General features: G+C 35.2%; 1 protein-coding gene across 4 annotated transcripts; it reads right to left on the bottom strand.

Annotated features, from left to right (window-relative positions):
- Positions 1–188: 188 nt before the first annotated feature.
- LOC7482230 (protein PHYLLO, chloroplastic) lies at positions 189–17,027 on the bottom strand. Of its 4 annotated transcripts, none has more exons than XM_024610799.2 (28): positions 16,793–17,027; positions 16,508–16,714; positions 16,198–16,415; positions 15,574–15,691; positions 15,346–15,462; positions 14,656–14,757; positions 13,016–13,092; positions 12,784–12,847; positions 11,771–11,875; positions 11,508–11,702; positions 11,059–11,157; positions 10,390–10,959; positions 9,694–9,918; positions 9,180–9,482; positions 8,936–9,003; positions 8,247–8,405; positions 7,673–7,798; positions 7,453–7,584; positions 7,239–7,356; positions 5,916–6,071; positions 5,527–5,766; positions 5,207–5,374; positions 4,816–4,959; positions 3,757–4,215; positions 3,161–3,460; positions 2,915–3,072; positions 2,699–2,806; positions 189–893 (listed from the first exon to the last, which is right to left on the bottom strand). In XM_024610799.2, exons 1-28 carry the CDS (start codon positions 16,937–16,939, stop codon positions 626–628), a joined length of 5,151 nt encoding a protein of 1,716 aa, XP_024466567.2. In that variant the 5' UTR covers positions 16,940–17,027; the 3' UTR covers positions 189–625. The 4 variants fall into 4 exon arrangements, with proteins under 4 accessions (XP_024466567.2, XP_024466568.2, XP_024466569.2 ...); XM_024610800.2 differs by having other exon boundaries at positions 12,784–12,852; positions 13,033–13,092; XM_024610801.2 differs by lacking the exons at positions 16,508–16,714; positions 16,793–17,027 and having other exon boundaries at positions 16,181–16,322.
- Positions 17,028–17,337: the final 310 nt, after the last annotated feature.

Genomic DNA, 17,337 nt, shown 5'->3' with positions numbered 1-17,337 from the left:
TTTTAAAATTTTTTACAATTTTTAAAAAGCCGCCTCTCCTATTTGGTATGTTTCATGACCATACCGATAGCGACGGGTAGGTATACGTCCATTGAGACATTACATATCCAAACTCAACTAAAGATTTTGAACTACCACTCATATCCAGTTACAGAATTAAAAAAAGAAGAGAAAAGCCAAACAGCTCATTACTCAAATTTTCTAACTAATTGGATTGAATCTTTGATTATTTGCATCATGACCAAATGAAATATCAAGCCACTTGACCAAGCCTCGCCTCCAAGATTAGGTTTTCACGAAGACCTCTTTTTTCCCTGTTAACGTATTTCAGCAACAAAACAATTCAAAATGAAAACAAAAGGATTCACGTTTCCACGGTCGCACCAACCCCAACTCTCTCATCTTTGCTCATAAGAGTTGCACCACTAATGTAGTGTTCTCTATCGGATCAAATCTTCAACTATACCCTAATTACAACAATCATTTCAGTTGTTTTCAGAATATCTTTAGAGCATGCATCAAAACCTGGACCGTGGATTTCTTAGATAAAGAGGCTTCACCACCAATGGCCATATTTGGATCAGGGTCAGTCATCTGCTGTTACCGGGTAGAGCATCACGGCATTTTACTGTTGTGCTCTGGAACTCCTTCCTCTGGTCAAAAATTTCCTCATGGCACTAATAATAGGAAGAGGGTTTTCCAAATGAACAGCATGACCACAATTGGGAACCTCAAGTATCTCACAAATATTGTTCCCCCTGCGGTCTTCACCTTTCCTATCTTGGACAACTTCATGGAACATTTTTTGAGCAATTGACTTGAACTTCGCATCTTTCTCTCCAACAATGAGTAAAAGGGGCAAATCACATCGCTTCAAGTCTTCCCACAATGGCCTATTGTTTGAGGATAAGGAAAGAAAAACCAATGAATAAAATTAACTTGAGACAGCAAAATTCAACTGGTTCTAACAATAACTCATCTGTTAAGAAATTTATGTTCCAGAGTGGCTGTCATGGTTCAAGTACAAATAACTCATGCTATCAAGTTGTTTTGACAAGTTGACTCATCTTCCAATGGGCATTCTTCAGATAAAAGGGATCAAGCTGATTACAGAGCACCAAGGAACAGGTAAAGTGACAGAATTAGAGAAGGTACATGATGCAGGAGTTTTTTTTTTCCTAATATGCAGCTTTATATTGATGAGCATAACTTTCAATCTGACCGTTGGATCAGGCTGGCATTATGCAAAACGATTCCAGCGACCTTATTTCCTTTAGAGGTTAAAATATCTACCCAGTAGGAGTTTGTAAAGGCCTTCAAATAAGGTCTATAAGTTAGTGTTTAGGATTTACTATATTTTCCTAATTGATTTATGATTTTTTTTCCATTTGGATTAGAGCTCTTTTATTATTTTTCGGGCTTTGTTTAGGATATTTTTTCCTAGCCTTTTTAGGATTTTTATTACTTTTCTTTTAATTTCAGGTTTCATTGTTAGTCTATGTAAGTTTTTAAGCTTATTAAAGGAGTTGTAAACCTTCTAGAAAGGCAAACTACTTGAAAAGAAATATTTAGTAATAAAATTATGAATTAGTGTTGTTTATGACAACCCTATTCGGCTTCAATTATATCTTTATACCTCGTTGTCTTCTTGTTTGTGTTTCTATCTACGTTGGTACAGTTTAAGGTTTTCATATTTCACTTCATTACTTGTACTCAGTCACCTTTAAGTGTGAGACATTTCTATTCCCGAGTCAAATACCTTCAAGTTCCAGAGTTCAAACAACAATAACCTGACCTACAATTTAGCAATCATTTTAAAAGGGTCTAAAGTTGAGCAAGGTCAGAGACCTTAACTATAAGTTTACATTTCTAACAATTGGCCAACTATAAGCATAAAAAAGGGTATCCATGAAAAATGCCAGACAATAGTCAGTACACATTAGACAAGGACACAAGTTGACTTCCAAAACACATAGAAGTTGTGATAATAGTAGGGCTACATAATATAAAAGAGCTCTAAAGATTTCAGATTGGAATATAACACAGGTTACAGGAGGACCTTCCTGCAATTGACCAAACTTAAATGTAGAAAAATCACAGAGAAGACTCTTCTGCTGAGAAATGTCCAGATCAATATAGAGGGTTATCCTACATCGAATTTTATTTTTAAGGAATCAAGACTTCATCTACACACCTTAGTTGTCAAATCAAGGCTCGGATCTCATATAGCAATGTTTTCAAATGCTGAATTTTGGGAGGAATCAATTTTTTGTGCAATTGATTTTCACACAGAAAAATCAAGAATGAATTTCTGTTTTCATGAAACCTAATAAAGTACTCAAAGAATTTCTCTCAGATATTCATATGAAATAAACGAAGAGCCCATCCAAGTCAAGATGTTGATCAACCATGGTATAGCAAAGGGACAAAAGGATAAGATTTTCTAATAGATCACTGGTTTATTTCTACGGAAAAAAGCATAAGCTCAATGATTATCTTCTAACATACAACTGTGGAGCTTGGCTTCCAAACATGGCTCTGCTTCTCTGATTCCCATGGCACTGAAGCCAGATTTACATGGTGTTGGTTTACATTATATGAAACACATCATTCTATCATCAAATGATAAAAAGCAAGAAAAAAAATTCACAAGTAGACTCAATCATTCATTAAAAGGAAAATGTCCAGATTAACTTACAGCTGGCTCCCAGTGCTGAGGCCTGACAGAGCTTTTGCAAGGCTTTGGACATCCTCGTGCACCAAGCGGCCAGCAACTATTTCCTTAAAATGGGGATGACTTCTCAGGCTGTAAATACAAATCTTCTATTCAGATTATAATTGATGAAAGCATAGAGCCCTTAAGGATGAGGGAGGCATAAAAAGTTGATACTGTAAAGAGCGAAAAAGAAATCACCTCTTCCAGAGCTCTCCAGCATACCAGGAATCAAGAAAGAGTTCTAAACCATAGGCAACAAGGAAGTCTGCCCTAGAATCATCTTTAGCCTGACGGATTTTTCTTGCCATTGTATCCTTCAGGCCAGGGCTACCAGATATTATAACAGCTCCATCAATCTGTGAAATATATGTTTACATTTGTCAACTATATAACCATAAAATCCTCAGCTCAAATGGAAGGAAATCTCCAATAACAAGAGTATACCTTATGACTAAGCCTTAGTGCCATGTGCAATGCAATCCTAGCTCCCATAGAATATCCAACCAGGGTAACCTTAAAAGGAGTTATGCCTTGAATCAACTTATATAATACATCTGCAACTATTTCAATTGACAAAGTTGCTTCCTCTTGGGCTCCCTCACTACCATGATTTTGTATTTTTGATCCCCCATGTCCCGGAAGATCAATTGAAATGCATTTTGCTGATCTTGAGATGGCCTTCATGATGGGGACCCAATCTTCACCAGTTCCAAGAAATCCATGAAGAAATATAACAACATTATCCTGCAAGGAAAAATAATGCCAGAGTCGGCACTGATACATGGATAAATTGAAGGCAATGTACAAGCCTACATTAATGCCTTGATAATTGGAATGAAACCATAAAAAGAGAAAACAATGGTATGGAAATTTTCAAATAGCAGACAACCACACACGTAACACAAAGCAGCTCATAACTCAAGATTGAAGATGCCACCTCAGTAAAGAGAACACCAAAAGCAGCCCAAACATAATTTTTAAGAGGGTAAAAAAAAATAAGAGCCATGTGAGACATGAAATCATGTGGCTCCTGTACTTACATTGCTTTCTTGTCCAACTTCATGAACTTTGATGGAGTAGGAAAAATTCTTTGAATTCACTGTCAAATGATATCTATGAACTTGCTCTTCATTAAAAGTTTTGTGAATAACATTGTTATTGACTTGAAAGTTCTGTAGGAGTTGAATGGAAGCAGCAACAGATGCTCCGACAAAGCCTTTACATGGATCATAATGAATCCCAAGAGGTATAGCTGTGACATCTTGTTTAAGCCATCTATAAGTTCCAAGACCATGGGCTATAGATGGCCTGGTTTCACGGTTCATAACTGTATAAACAGCATTCAGCTGCTCCAGGTAATAGGAGAATAGAATATAAGTTGACAAACCTAAGCCACTTTCAAATGCAGCACTAACAACAGCCATTTTTCCATGCTTCTGTGCCCATCGTGCAATTAATGCTGCCTTTTCAAACCCACCAACAACACTTGGTTTGATAACCTAACAGAACCATAAAACAATTTCACTTCAGGATCTAACCAACAAACTAGCTTCAATTTATTGTAGAATTCTGGGTAAGACACCCATAAAGAATGAAACTAAGATATTACATTGTCTCTGAGGACTTTTAGTGCATTCATCTGATTTAAAGTTGTATAGATGGTTTTGTTTCCAAATATAAATGTTAAAAATAACAAAAATATCAATTTTCAACAGCAGATACTAATAATCGTGGATAAACTATTGGTGACAGCAATGATGAGGATCACGATAAAGACAACAAGGATGACAGTCATAAAACAGTCTAAAAAACAACTATGCTCTCATAATGCTGCCAGTCAGTCTTTCAAAGCTTTTCATTCCTCCATCATAAACTAATTTGAACCTGTAATTGATATTGTTGCAAATACAGCCTATTATTAATGAATATATATTGTTCTCAAAACTATCAAACATATCTGGCCGGGTTAATTTCATGTCTACAAATCATCTGCCTAAACTTCTCAAGTGAGTGCTTCATCTCAGTAAAGCTAAGCTACCAGTATCTCTACTTCCACATGAATGATGATCAAGATAAAGTGAATATTCAGCACCACTAACCACAGCAACTATTCCAGGGTGAGTATACTTCGCAAGCATTTTAAGATGACTTTCTTGAAAATTGTCGATAGTTTCATCAAGAGCTGCAGGTAAGCCAGTTTCTTCACAAAACTTCACAATATCATCAACATTCTCAACAGGTTCCTGAAATAAGGAAATTAATCAGTAAAAAAAAGTACAAATATTACCTATGGATAGCTTGTTAATAAGCACCATTAAGGCCCAAATTGAATGTATTGAAAGAAACATATTGTTAAATTGGCAATAGTGACTATAAACTTTGCACAGAGATATCCCAAGGAGTTTTGTACAAAGTATCATGAACTAAACTACTAAATCCTCAGGACAACGAAGCAGCATGGATCATTCACCAGTTTCCTGTAAATTATACCTCAATATATTGTAGGTCACAATCTTTTACAAGGAAGCCAAACTGGATAGCTTCTTCATAGGTCCATTTTCTGTTGGCATCCGCACGGAGTTCAATACATGGACCAACTTCCTTTCGTACTTTGCATATAACTGTAGCATCTTGAATGGGATCTGCCCGACGTGCAACCTGTTAGGAAAGAAATTCAAGCTTGTAAGCTAGTGGTAATCTAAATTGAGTTACCAATAACAATATAATAATATGAAGCAAAATTAGATTTGTGAAAAGTTAAAAAGGTTTGTAGTTATTGACAGCATTCTAGCAGTTCCACTACGACTTACTTTGAGTTTTATTGCAGTGAATCCTTCTTCAACAAGTGAGGAAGCAATATAAGCAACCTCAGTGGGAGTCCCGTTAGAATCAATAAGGGCACATATCTTAACGCTTGACTTTTCATAAATTTCCTCATTTATCATCCAAGGTTGAAGCATACTTATAAAACTGGAACCTTGACTTACTGCTATGGCGTTCAAGACAGCCATTTCAAGACCACATCTAACACTTGGAAAGATTGAACATTCCTGAGTAACAACAATGGATCAAATGTGCATTAGCCCACCACGGAAGGAGCATGACATACATCTCATAACCTTTTCCCTCTGGTTTGCTTGAAACTAAATGCACTAGGCATGCACATATGTGCATAGAAATTGGAGATATATATACCTACCATAATTCCTAAGTTGCTCCATATCCAAGAAGTGAAAGAGCCTTTCAGAATGGGAAGGGAAACATTAATCTTGATTCCTTTAATGACATGAAGAAGAAATAGAAGCTGCTCTTCTACATCCGCCAGATTTTCTTTGTGGATTTCAAGAGGTGCAACCTGTTCAATGACAGTAACAAAGGATAAAGTGATCCTCAAATTTGGAAAAGGTTACAGAAATAAAGGACAATATTTTACATTTAACATTTGTTTCTTTTAAGGTACAGAAACGCTATAGGATAAGAGACTTGTATGAATGTCAAAAGAGTTGAGAAATTTTAATTAAGAAAAAACCATATTCGAGAGGGGGAAGGGGTATTGACATTGTTTGCAATCATACCTGAGATATAATTTTGTGTTCCAACTCCGTTCACCTAACAAAAAGGAAAGCTAAACATGCATGCTCCTCCAATTAAAATTTTTCTCCCCTCTGGCTTTCTCACCCATACAATATGCAAGTTTCTAGAAAATTGTGCTATTTCCAGGTGTCAAATGTCAATCTCAAGAAAGGAAAATTGAACTGGCATAGTTTACTAGGTTTCACAAGAGAGATGTATACCGCTTATAAATTTTGAATACATTTTATAGCATCAAACTGGCCAAAGAGCCAGGAAAAAACCATTAAGGACGCGATGAATCCAAATCAATGTATGATTTCTTATGCCATATTTTATACAGCATTGTAACCATCACTCTAAATGTCTAAATAAACTACATGGCAGATCCACTTATTTATGTTATGAGTAGAAATCTTTGGTTTGCTTTTTTACAGTAAGGAAAATAAATCTTTTAATGCGTTTGTTTTCTAATTTCAAGTGACTGAAATACACTACAATTCCCCATAATTATATGACTTGCACTTCACTGAGTCACAAGGAGATAGCAAAACTGAAATTCATAATCAATTGCTCAGTGACTGAAAATTTATCACCATTGAAATGATCATATTGCTCAACATTATCTTTCAATGACCACAATCCACCAATTCTGCACAACTAAACTTTAGCAATATTAGACACAAGTACTATATGCTAACCATTCACATTCCTCCTAATAATTCAACCTCAGATAAATGAGATGTTAACCAATATACTATACATTCAATTATAGTGAAAACACCAAAAATTTTGTGTAAACAACAGCAACAAAGCAGCATGATATGGAAACATCAGGAATACAATCTTACGAACGTCACATGTAGAGATTTTCACATGGAGCCCAAGAGGAGAAGAACAAGGGAAAAAATAATAGTTGAACAAGAACTGAAAAGTTAAACCCAAAACCAACCTCACCATACCCAACACTTCCATCTTCAAGAGACACGGATAAAATATAACCTTCCCTATGGAACTCATTCTGATGATGATCAACAGAGCTCGAGGTAGGAGGAGCACAGAGTTGAATTCTGTCACACAAAATAATAGAAACTTGCAGCCTAATAATGTAAAGTTCATGATGTGGAAGCAATTTAAAATATTTATTCGTCTTAAAAAAGCCTAACCTGTACAGTGAAAAATCCATTTTATGGATCTTGCAGAGAAATAACCCATCTGAAATGGAAACTCGAACAGAAAGCCTTGAGAGAATGCTTAAAGCATGATCTGCTGCTTGCTGTGCAGATTTTCTTAAAGTACTGAAAGAAGAACCATTTGTCAGTGGACTGCACAAGGAATTAGATGTTGAATTTTTCTAAAAAGGACAATCACAAAGCAAACTTCAACCTGTGGAAGGTTGAATTGGCACCAATGCCGCTCTCCACTTCAATTACACAATCTGTCTTCTCATGTTCAAATTTAAGTAAAGCCTCTTGAAGTTGCACCTTCGTCTTCACTCGTAAATGTCTCACACTGCATGCCATTTAGTGAATTTAAATTGGATTTAAAAAAAAAACCATTTACACACACACACACACAGTTTCAATGGTATATTCAACAAAATGTCATTTCAAGATTTGAAAAAAATATAGAGATACACTTGGCAATTTGTATGAAGAAACAGGCAAAAAAGTGATACCCCCAATCTTAGAGAAGCAAGAACTTCATTTCTCAGACACAAAATTAGATAAATTTGAGACTATTAAGGCATGACCATAATATTTCAGAACTTCATTTCATGTCACATATGAACCATATGGCCATCACTATTTCAAGAAAATCTCTTGGCATTTTAATACTTAAAATCAACTAAATAAACCAGTAAAAATTCAGATTACATATAAAGCCATGTGATACATGACAGGAGCAAACTCAGACAAGCATATTTCAAATACAACCAGCTAAAGTTTGATTTTTTTACCTGTGTGCCGCACAAAGTTTATGAATTGATATTCTATGGGAAGTGTAGAAATACTGATCCAATATTCGAGGGTCAGTTTTATCTGCAATAGGAAGGAGACTGAAAATTGCTCCACCATGATTGTTTATCACAAGTATCCTCATTGGTTTCCTTGACACCCTTCAGAAAGTCAATCCTTTAAAAATTAGTATAAAAATTGACATCCTTCAGAAAGTCAAATCCTTGTAAAAACTAGTTGGGTTTGGCCATGTAGATTGTTTTGCATGTAACATGGTGCTGCTTAGTATAAATTAGATAATTGAGAGAACATCAATGATAAGTTAGGTGTATTGTAAGACTACTTTGAGAACGAAACCAAGCAACTGCTGCTAAATATATGAAGACACCTGTACATGAAATTGTTACAAGAGTAATTGTTCCTGAGATTCTAGTTTGATTAAATTGTGACTATAGCCCTATTAAACCAACAGAATAGTTCCTGAGATACTGTAGAGCAGAACTTTAGTCCCTCCACAGTTTATCATGCCTCATGCAATGCCACACAAGGACTACTGATGCTGGTTTTCAAAGCACAGTGATTGAAGTTAGCTGCATCAAGATCTTAAGGACTTCAAAATCATTCCTTTTACAACATCAATCAATCTCAAGAAAATCACACAAATCCACAAAATAAAAAGTATATCGTGGACCTCTGAGTCAAAATTGCCAAGCCATTTGTATCATGAAGCATAGAAACATCTCCAACCAAACAAAGCACCTACACATGATTACCAAAGTATGAACAGATGTAAGTTCATGAAAATTATAAATACAAAATAGTGCAGACAGATATATCAACTAATAGGGTGAAAAGGAATAAATGCTTGAACTCAAGAACTGAATGAGTTAAAGCACGGACTATTACTGCAATGAAAACAAATTTTAAACACTAACTTGTTTATTGCATCCAACAGCAAAACCAATTGCTGTGCTAAGCAAACCATCAATACCACTAGCTCCCCTGTTGCCAGCCACTCTTATCCCAAGATATGGAAGTTTTGAGTCTAACATCATATGTGCAATGCTATGAGCATGAGTTTTACAATTGTGTCCATACATGTCTGCATCGCGTATTACCATGCTGTTGCCAACAAAAAGAGCAGACTCGGCTGAAAGAGCTTCTGTAATTACATGTGCAACATGAGGCTCGGTTAATGAGTTCTCTGCGTTAATTTGAAATGATATATCCCAGGCAACCTGCAAGAAAAAAGACAAAAACATAAGAAAACATACATACAAACATAAGAAATAAAAACATGGCATGCTGCCATATGAGGAATGTTAACTATAATATTTGCTTATGTTGACAATGGCACCACCAACTCACATGATCATCAAACTGTCAGAAGACTAAGATCACAAGAAAGTTTAAATTACTAAAATAGCATCATAAGGTTAGATCAAATACCATTGTATTCAAAACTCGTAGAAAACAACACCATTTGCTGTTCCTGTGTGAAAATTGAGCTTTCATTAAGCTGTCAGCAAACTGACGAATGGAGCACTGCACTCTGTGTGTTACAAAATGTGATGGATCGTGACGGCACGGGTGGTTGTCAACTAAGATATATGTGCACGGAAAACATTCTTCCATCATTTGACTAACACGCTTGCTTGTTATTCGGCTTCCAATCTGTATATAATTCGGAACAAGAAGATATAATTGATGAATAAAAAGGATTAACTTGTTATGGAATCAGTACATACAGAATAAGTCCAAATAGGGTACTGTTTTCATTACAGATGTGCATAAAAATCTTTTTCTTTATTGGAGACATGTAATGGTAACTGTGGCGTGAGATACGACTGGCAAAATTGTGAATTTCAGAGTAATACCATTTACTCGTGTCTTGCCAGCTCTTTCATCATAAACTTATCAAAGACCACCTTTCGATGCTGCCCAGAATTTCACATCTTTTTCATGCTTAAACTTCTAAGGAAGTAATTTGAATTAAATCAAATGCAGTAAATTTAGTACTCAAATTTGACCGCTATCATCTTGGTAACCAACTTCCTTTAAGATGTCTTGAACTTCTAAGGTAGTAATTTGAATTAAAATCACACACAGTAGACTTAATAAAAAAAATAACCAATTCGTTTATACCTGAACAATCACATCAAAACGAATCCAACCCCTGACCCATTCCGACAGTAAAGCATGGTCTAGATGATCAACAAATAAAACATTCTCTTCAATTTCAGGAAGAGAAGGAAGGAGCTTTCTTAATCTTAGCCCTGATAAGATGTCAGCTACAACAGGCCAATTAAGGTGTTTAGCCAAAATAAGCGCCGCCCATATTTCATCTTCTGTGTGAATTGCACCAAGAAGTAAAAGCCCTCTATCAGTCCCTTTAATTATTTCAAGAACCTCTGCCATTGGGACACAAGCACCATCTTTACATGCAAGAGAATTTTGCAATTGAATATATTTAGTGAATGGTTCCGCACCAGACATCCAAATATCCAATCCTTTTAAACAGCTTAACATCCAATTGTCTGAACTATCATCCAGAGGCTCTCTGAAAGGACAATTAATATGAACAGGGCCATATGGCAAAGAGGTTGCCCAATGCACAGCGGAGTCAATTGTCGTAAGCACCATCCGCGCAGGAATATTATCAGTAGGTGCAGGAAGACTGAAGGTGAACCTCACAAAAGAACCAAAATGGTTCACCTGACATACATTTCAACCATGTGGTGCATGAGTTTTTCAACCCAAAAAAAAACAATCTGTTGCGAATTACAAATTTGGATAAAATTCATAATTGTATACCTGATTAATTGCTTGGTTTGCCCCAGCATCAAGAAGCTCAGGAGGACGATCTGCGGTCAGCAATAGAAGTGGCACAAAATCCTGACTAGCTTCCACAACCTGTAGTTGTTGCTAGTCAAAACTAATCTCATACATAATACTGAAAATGAGATGAATATTTAAAAATATAAGGTAGGAATACACTGGAAAGAAACAATAGCTCATGAAGCTGTGCATGCAAGAAAGAGAAAAAGAAGAAGAAGTTTCATGCAAAGTGTGGCAGTTAAAAATTGTGTCTCGCAACCACAAACTTGAAAGGTTGAGCCAGCCTAAAAGATGATATGGAATTAACACATGTTTTATGCATATTAGGAAAATGAGTAAATAAGTGCAAAATCAATGGACTGTGAAATGCCCTTTGCTCCCAATAAATTAAGCTTCTGGTATTATGCTTCTTCTATGAAACTCACAGCAGGAAGAAGATTTGAAACTGCAGTGCCTGATGATGTTATGATGACTGCTGGTTTATGAGACCCCTTTGAATAACCAACAGCATGAAATGCAAGAGAGCGCTCATCAAAGCATGAAATACATGTTGTTAGGGGATGAGTGGAAGCAGCGATGGCAAGAGGCGATGATCTTGAGCCTGGAGCTACACAAAAGTACTGAAAGAAAGTATCAATCAGACATATGGAACATAATAGAAATTCAACAGATGAAAATTCTTGCTCACCATTATACCAAGACGAGAACATTCTTCCACTATAAGTGAAGCCCAAACAGCATTGATATTTGATTGATCTTGCAGAGAGTAACTTGTTTCACCAGCATCATCCAACTGATAGTCAAAAGAGAAAGATACATTGAACAATCATTTCCCAGCTTTGTTCTTGCTAAATTTTCAAAATGCTTTGGTATGCAGCACATTGTTGAATTTAATCAGTTATATGTCAATTAATGCATTTAGCTGGGGCCAAAGAAATGTTTGATTTTGAGCTAAATTGTCTGTCGTTTTTCTTTTTTCTTTGTTCTTTTTGAGAATGAACTAAATTGCCTTTGCTTCTGTATGGGTTCATAAAGGTGTAGAACTTTATACCCAAGAAGCACCGAAAAACTTCCAAATTTTTGAAATTCTATTTCAATGTTTATCATGCCATGTATTGCCAATATTTACTCAAGATTTCTATTCTTTCAACACACAGAATATGCATAATATAGATTAGATTGACGATTTGCTTACTAAATAGGGCCTAAGCAAATATATGTTTAATTTTGAACGAAATTGTCCTTTTTTAACACTCAAATTTGAAATTCCCTTTTGATGTTTATCATGCCATATAATGTCCAATACTTACCCATGATTTCTGTTCTGTCAAGAATCAGAATACGCATGCATGGCCATACCACACTAGGTTGATGAATTACCAACAAAATAGCTAAAGGAAGTATCTTGTAATTCTGCAGTTAGACAACGAAACTGAGAAATTTCATGTCCAGCACATTCACATTTGGCCTTCAGAAGGTGCTACACTATATATTTTGTTATTAAGAGTACAAAAAGCAGAATGCACACCCTCCAAAATGAAACCAAAAAATATAATATCAATATAAGCGACCATTTAAATCCCTATTGAATCTCAGTTAAGAAACTCCTCCTAGCATGTTTTCTCACTCTAAATATCTCCAATGTGCAAACAAGTTCAACAACAAATAATTTTCAAATTAGCTAACATAACAGTAACATACCATGTTACTCGAAACGCCTACCACTGGTGAAAGCCTGAAACAAAACTGAGTGGAAAATATGGTCCTTCTCTGAAATGAAAATTTAGGAGATATAAGAATTTCAAATTGTCTATAAATGACCATCAAATTCACCACTCAATGGTAAATGTGCCGCTTTTGTTATAAAAAAAAATTGCATAATACCAGATAAACAAATCAGAGATCAAGAAAAAATGAAGGGATGAACAATTACCAGGAAAAAGGGGATACCAGTTCTGTGGTGTCAGCCTGATAATCCCTTCTGTCCAAAAACAGAGCATCTGTACAAGCCTGAAAAACCATACTGCTGAATTACTGAAAAGAGGAAAGACAGACATATCTGACTTCATAATTTAATTGTTTAAGGTTATGAAAATCAGATGTATATGTGATGATTAACAATACATTAAGACACAAAAGAAGGAAATCAAAGAATCAATTAGGTTTTATGAATGGAGTATCAACTTCTGGAGGCTGTTTTCACACCCACTAGTTTAGTGACAGAATGGAGAAAAGAGGAAAGATCTCCAAATGGTTTTTATAGATGTAAAAAAAGAATACAACATGATTACACATGAAGATTTGTAGTGAGAGTAAAAAAAATGATGGAATAAATGTGATCTAAGAGATGAAAGAACACATGGTAACAAGGTTGGGATTATGATTGAGGGTGAGAGTAGCGAGTTTCCAATTAAAGTTGGTTTGCACTTGCTATTTGAACCTTGAAGAAAATAAAATACCAATAGACTAAACTAGAATGAGGTAATTTAAGGTACTATGGAGCATAACAAATGAGGGTTGAGAATAAGATAGAACCTATAGAATGCGACTTCAGTAAATCTAGAAATATACCAAGTGTATACACATTGTAAAAAGTGAGTACAAACTATCATGCCTGTTAAAGAGGGACATAAAACCACTATTGAAGCCTCACCTAATAACTTGCTTTTGAATTGAGATGGTTCTTTGATTTATATCAAAGCCTTAATGATCAAACGTTCAAGAGTTCAAACCTCACCAAATCTCACCATCCCATTCTAACTAATTAAATTAATAAAAATTAAGCTCAAAGCAATGGTGAGTCTCTGCAAGTTTCAAGCTTAAAGAACTTTCAATTAAGGGAGTAAGTTAAAAAATAATATAAAACCATTATTAGAGCCTCACCTAATAACTTAAGTATTTAGGTTGAGATGGTTCTTTGATATTGTCATGCCATCATGACACTTTTTTTCAGCCAATAAACTTGTTTTGTTCATAATAGAAGAAGAGGAGGGAGATTATTGTAGATTGATATCATAGACTTCTTTAGGCCATTGTATGGTTAACATAGCAAAAAAGACGAAAAGTGCAAAATTATTTATCAAGATCTAACGATGCATCCATGCATAAAGATGAAAAGACGAGTAACTTCAACCTACAACAAAAGTTGAGGACAAATATTGTACCTGGGGATATGCAGGTAAAGATATTTTAGCATTATTTGTGGCACTTTTCTTAACGTACAGGTTTTTGTTTTTACAACATTTTACTTCGGTTATTATAATTTTTTACTTCAATTGGGTTTTTGTTTTCATATAAGGGTTGCAACACTGTAAAGTGTTCATATCTTTAAATCAATAATAAAATCAGTCATCAGCTTTGCAAATCCTATTGAGAGCTCTGAGATTTCATGGTAGAAGCCAAAAGATATATTCTCCATTTATCTAGATGAGCATGGGATATTCCAATTTCAAAACCAAATCACGAATAAACAATCAAAATTTAAAGCAAAAAAGTTGTCAGTTACACCTAACATTAAACAAGGAAAGCAATTACTATATTGTATAACTTCAATAAACATTGTTGAATGCATACCATCTGGAATGTTTTAGCCTCCATCAAATTGAAATTTCTGAAGGTAGATTTTATGCACTTGGAATAGCATCTCTCTGTGTCTGGCCAAAAGCAAAAACTGGCCTGAAAAGAAAAGAAAAGAAAGCAGGGGTACAGAATGAAATAGGAAGAAAACTCAAAGGAGGGAAAACACTATTTGAACACACTCCAGATGAAAGAGATCACATTACTTGAAATCAGGATTCAATATGAATCACACTTAGAACCAAAGAGGTTAAATGCAACTAAAGAACACGCCACAAAGTACCATGTACATCAATGAATAAATTAACAAATTTCCATATGCACACTAAGTTCTGAGATGAAAGTTTGAAGATTTAGCAAATTCACTAGGATTTAAATTAGTCATCAGATAGTGGTTGGATAACTGTGCGACTGAATCAAGCAAGATGATCTGAAAAGCTACTTGACAAATAACCACATTTAGAACAAAGGCATTGAACTAAATTTATTTCACTAAAATTGGCTATAATCCATACGATATTGATACCAAAGCCAGAACAACAAATTTAAGCAGAGTTAGATGATTAACTCAATCATAAATGTCAGCTGATATTATCCTGGTAGAATCTCCTCAAATTCTTCAATTTATACCAAAATGTGGCACATGTACCAACATAAGAAATTACAAACTATAACACCACGGAATACCTGGTCAATGGATGACTCAAAAGATTGAATTGCTTGTTCAAAAGTCCAGCAGGAATTTTCATCCCATGCCAAAGTTATGACAAGAATAGATGCTTCTTCTTGCTCATCTAACTCAACCTGTTGAAAAATGCAACTATCTATCTAGTGATGCTCTTGACTGGATCTCAGAGAATTTACAGGAAAAGTTGCAACGTCTTGCAACCAGCATGCAAAAGAATGCTAATATACCTCAGGAATCAAGAAGTAAAACGAACCAGCCTCATGCTTGATTGAAGATGACTCCTTGTTGAAATTAATATCCATAAAACCATAAGTCATTATATGGGTGGAATCACTTGAGAGATATCTGCACACAAAATATAAGGGCAGCCTTTAGCTTTTCCTTATGAATTAAGAAAAACAATGTTGGCACATGAATCAATCAAAATCAACCAGAGCTAAGAACTTCTACTTCCAGTAGAAGCACAAATAAAAAAAAAAGTGCTTACAGATCTTCTTAAAAGTAACTTCTTAGCATAAAGTTTGAATGATATAAAGAGAATTTAGCACTATTTTGTTCCACATCCATTTTAGCCCCCTCCTTTTCCCTCAAGTACATTCATGATAGACCAACTAAATACCTCTTTCAACAAAGAGGGTCATAATGCCTATGTTGCACAAGGATGGATGCCAAACCAACTCCTTAAATATAATATTTTTGTCTTATGACTTCGTTACTAAATATATAACATCAACCACAAAAGGTAATTATAATCAAAATGCAAAACGAATGAGTTCACTATGCTCAATTTGAAATCAAAACGAAAAATTCATACTAAAAAGAAGTTACGAATACCAAAAAACGAAATTAACCTTCTGATCCTCTTCAGCTTTTCTGGAGCACGGTAAGAGGACGCTTCAAAGCAAATTGCTGATCCAAGCCCGAAAACTCCACGAGTCCTATGCAAATAGAGTTTTTTGCACGACGCATCCTCTGTCTCCTTGCTTAGAAAAAAACGAGGGAACACACCATCCGACTCCGGTAGCGAGCAGAACCAATTCAAAGCTTTTGGACTCGGCGGCACAGCAACCTGCATAGGCATAGTCAAACAAAAAAGTCTAACATATATTTAAACTAAAATAAATAATAAAAACTATAGCATTCTGATTTGTAGTTTTATACCTGAAATCTGAAAACACCGTGAAGAGAACACGGAGGATTCGACTTTAAATCATCCACGGCAGCCTTAATGCTCTCTATCCCTCGCTCCAGCGTCAATGCCGGAGGCAATGTGCGCGTGATGCAAGTCTCAAGCACCAACTCACAATCCTCGCCTTCCAATTCAGTAACGTCCGTTACGGGACAATCAAATCTCACCGCTTCAACAACCTATGCAACAAAACAAAAACACATTGAATAATAAATTAGGGTTTGGAGTCGGAGAAAGATGGAAGAAAGAAGAGTAACCTTAAATTTAGGGCTTTGAAAGCGAGGGAAGTGAATGGAAGTGTTTCTGCTGAGAAATGCGAGAGGGAGAGACTTTCTTGTTCCAAAGGGAAGATTTGGAGATGGTAAAGGGAGATTGTTTGTAAGTAATAATATGTGAGGCTTCATTGCCGATTTGCTGAGAGAATTTCTTGAACGAAAAGAAACAGGTGCAATGAGGACGATTTTTTCGAGAGAACAGATAACGGCAGGCAAAACCAGTAGTCATGGTATTAAAATTTAATTTAATTTATTTTTTAAAAAAATGATGTCATTAAAGATGGAACACTTATCACTATGCACTATAATAATATAATACTATTTTACCATTCCAATAAAAAACTAATAAATTTGTTATTGGTGTCTTCAAGACCATTTACGGACATTTATTTTCTGTAAAAAAAAAAATTTTAAATTTTTTTATATTTATTCACTATTAAAAAAGTTGATGAACAGAAAATACTTTCCGGTTAACGAAAAATATTTTTCAGTCAAAAAAAATTTGGCTTGTTTTCTAGAAAAATGTT

Source organism: Populus trichocarpa, chromosome 10 (genome assembly GCF_000002775.5).
Source record: "Populus trichocarpa isolate Nisqually-1 chromosome 10, P.trichocarpa_v4.1, whole genome shotgun sequence".
Classification (NCBI taxonomy): Eukaryota; Viridiplantae; Streptophyta; class Magnoliopsida; order Malpighiales; family Salicaceae; genus Populus; species Populus trichocarpa.
The sequence above is the reverse complement of the archived record's forward strand: the minus strand, read 5'-3'. Positions and strand labels throughout refer to the sequence as shown.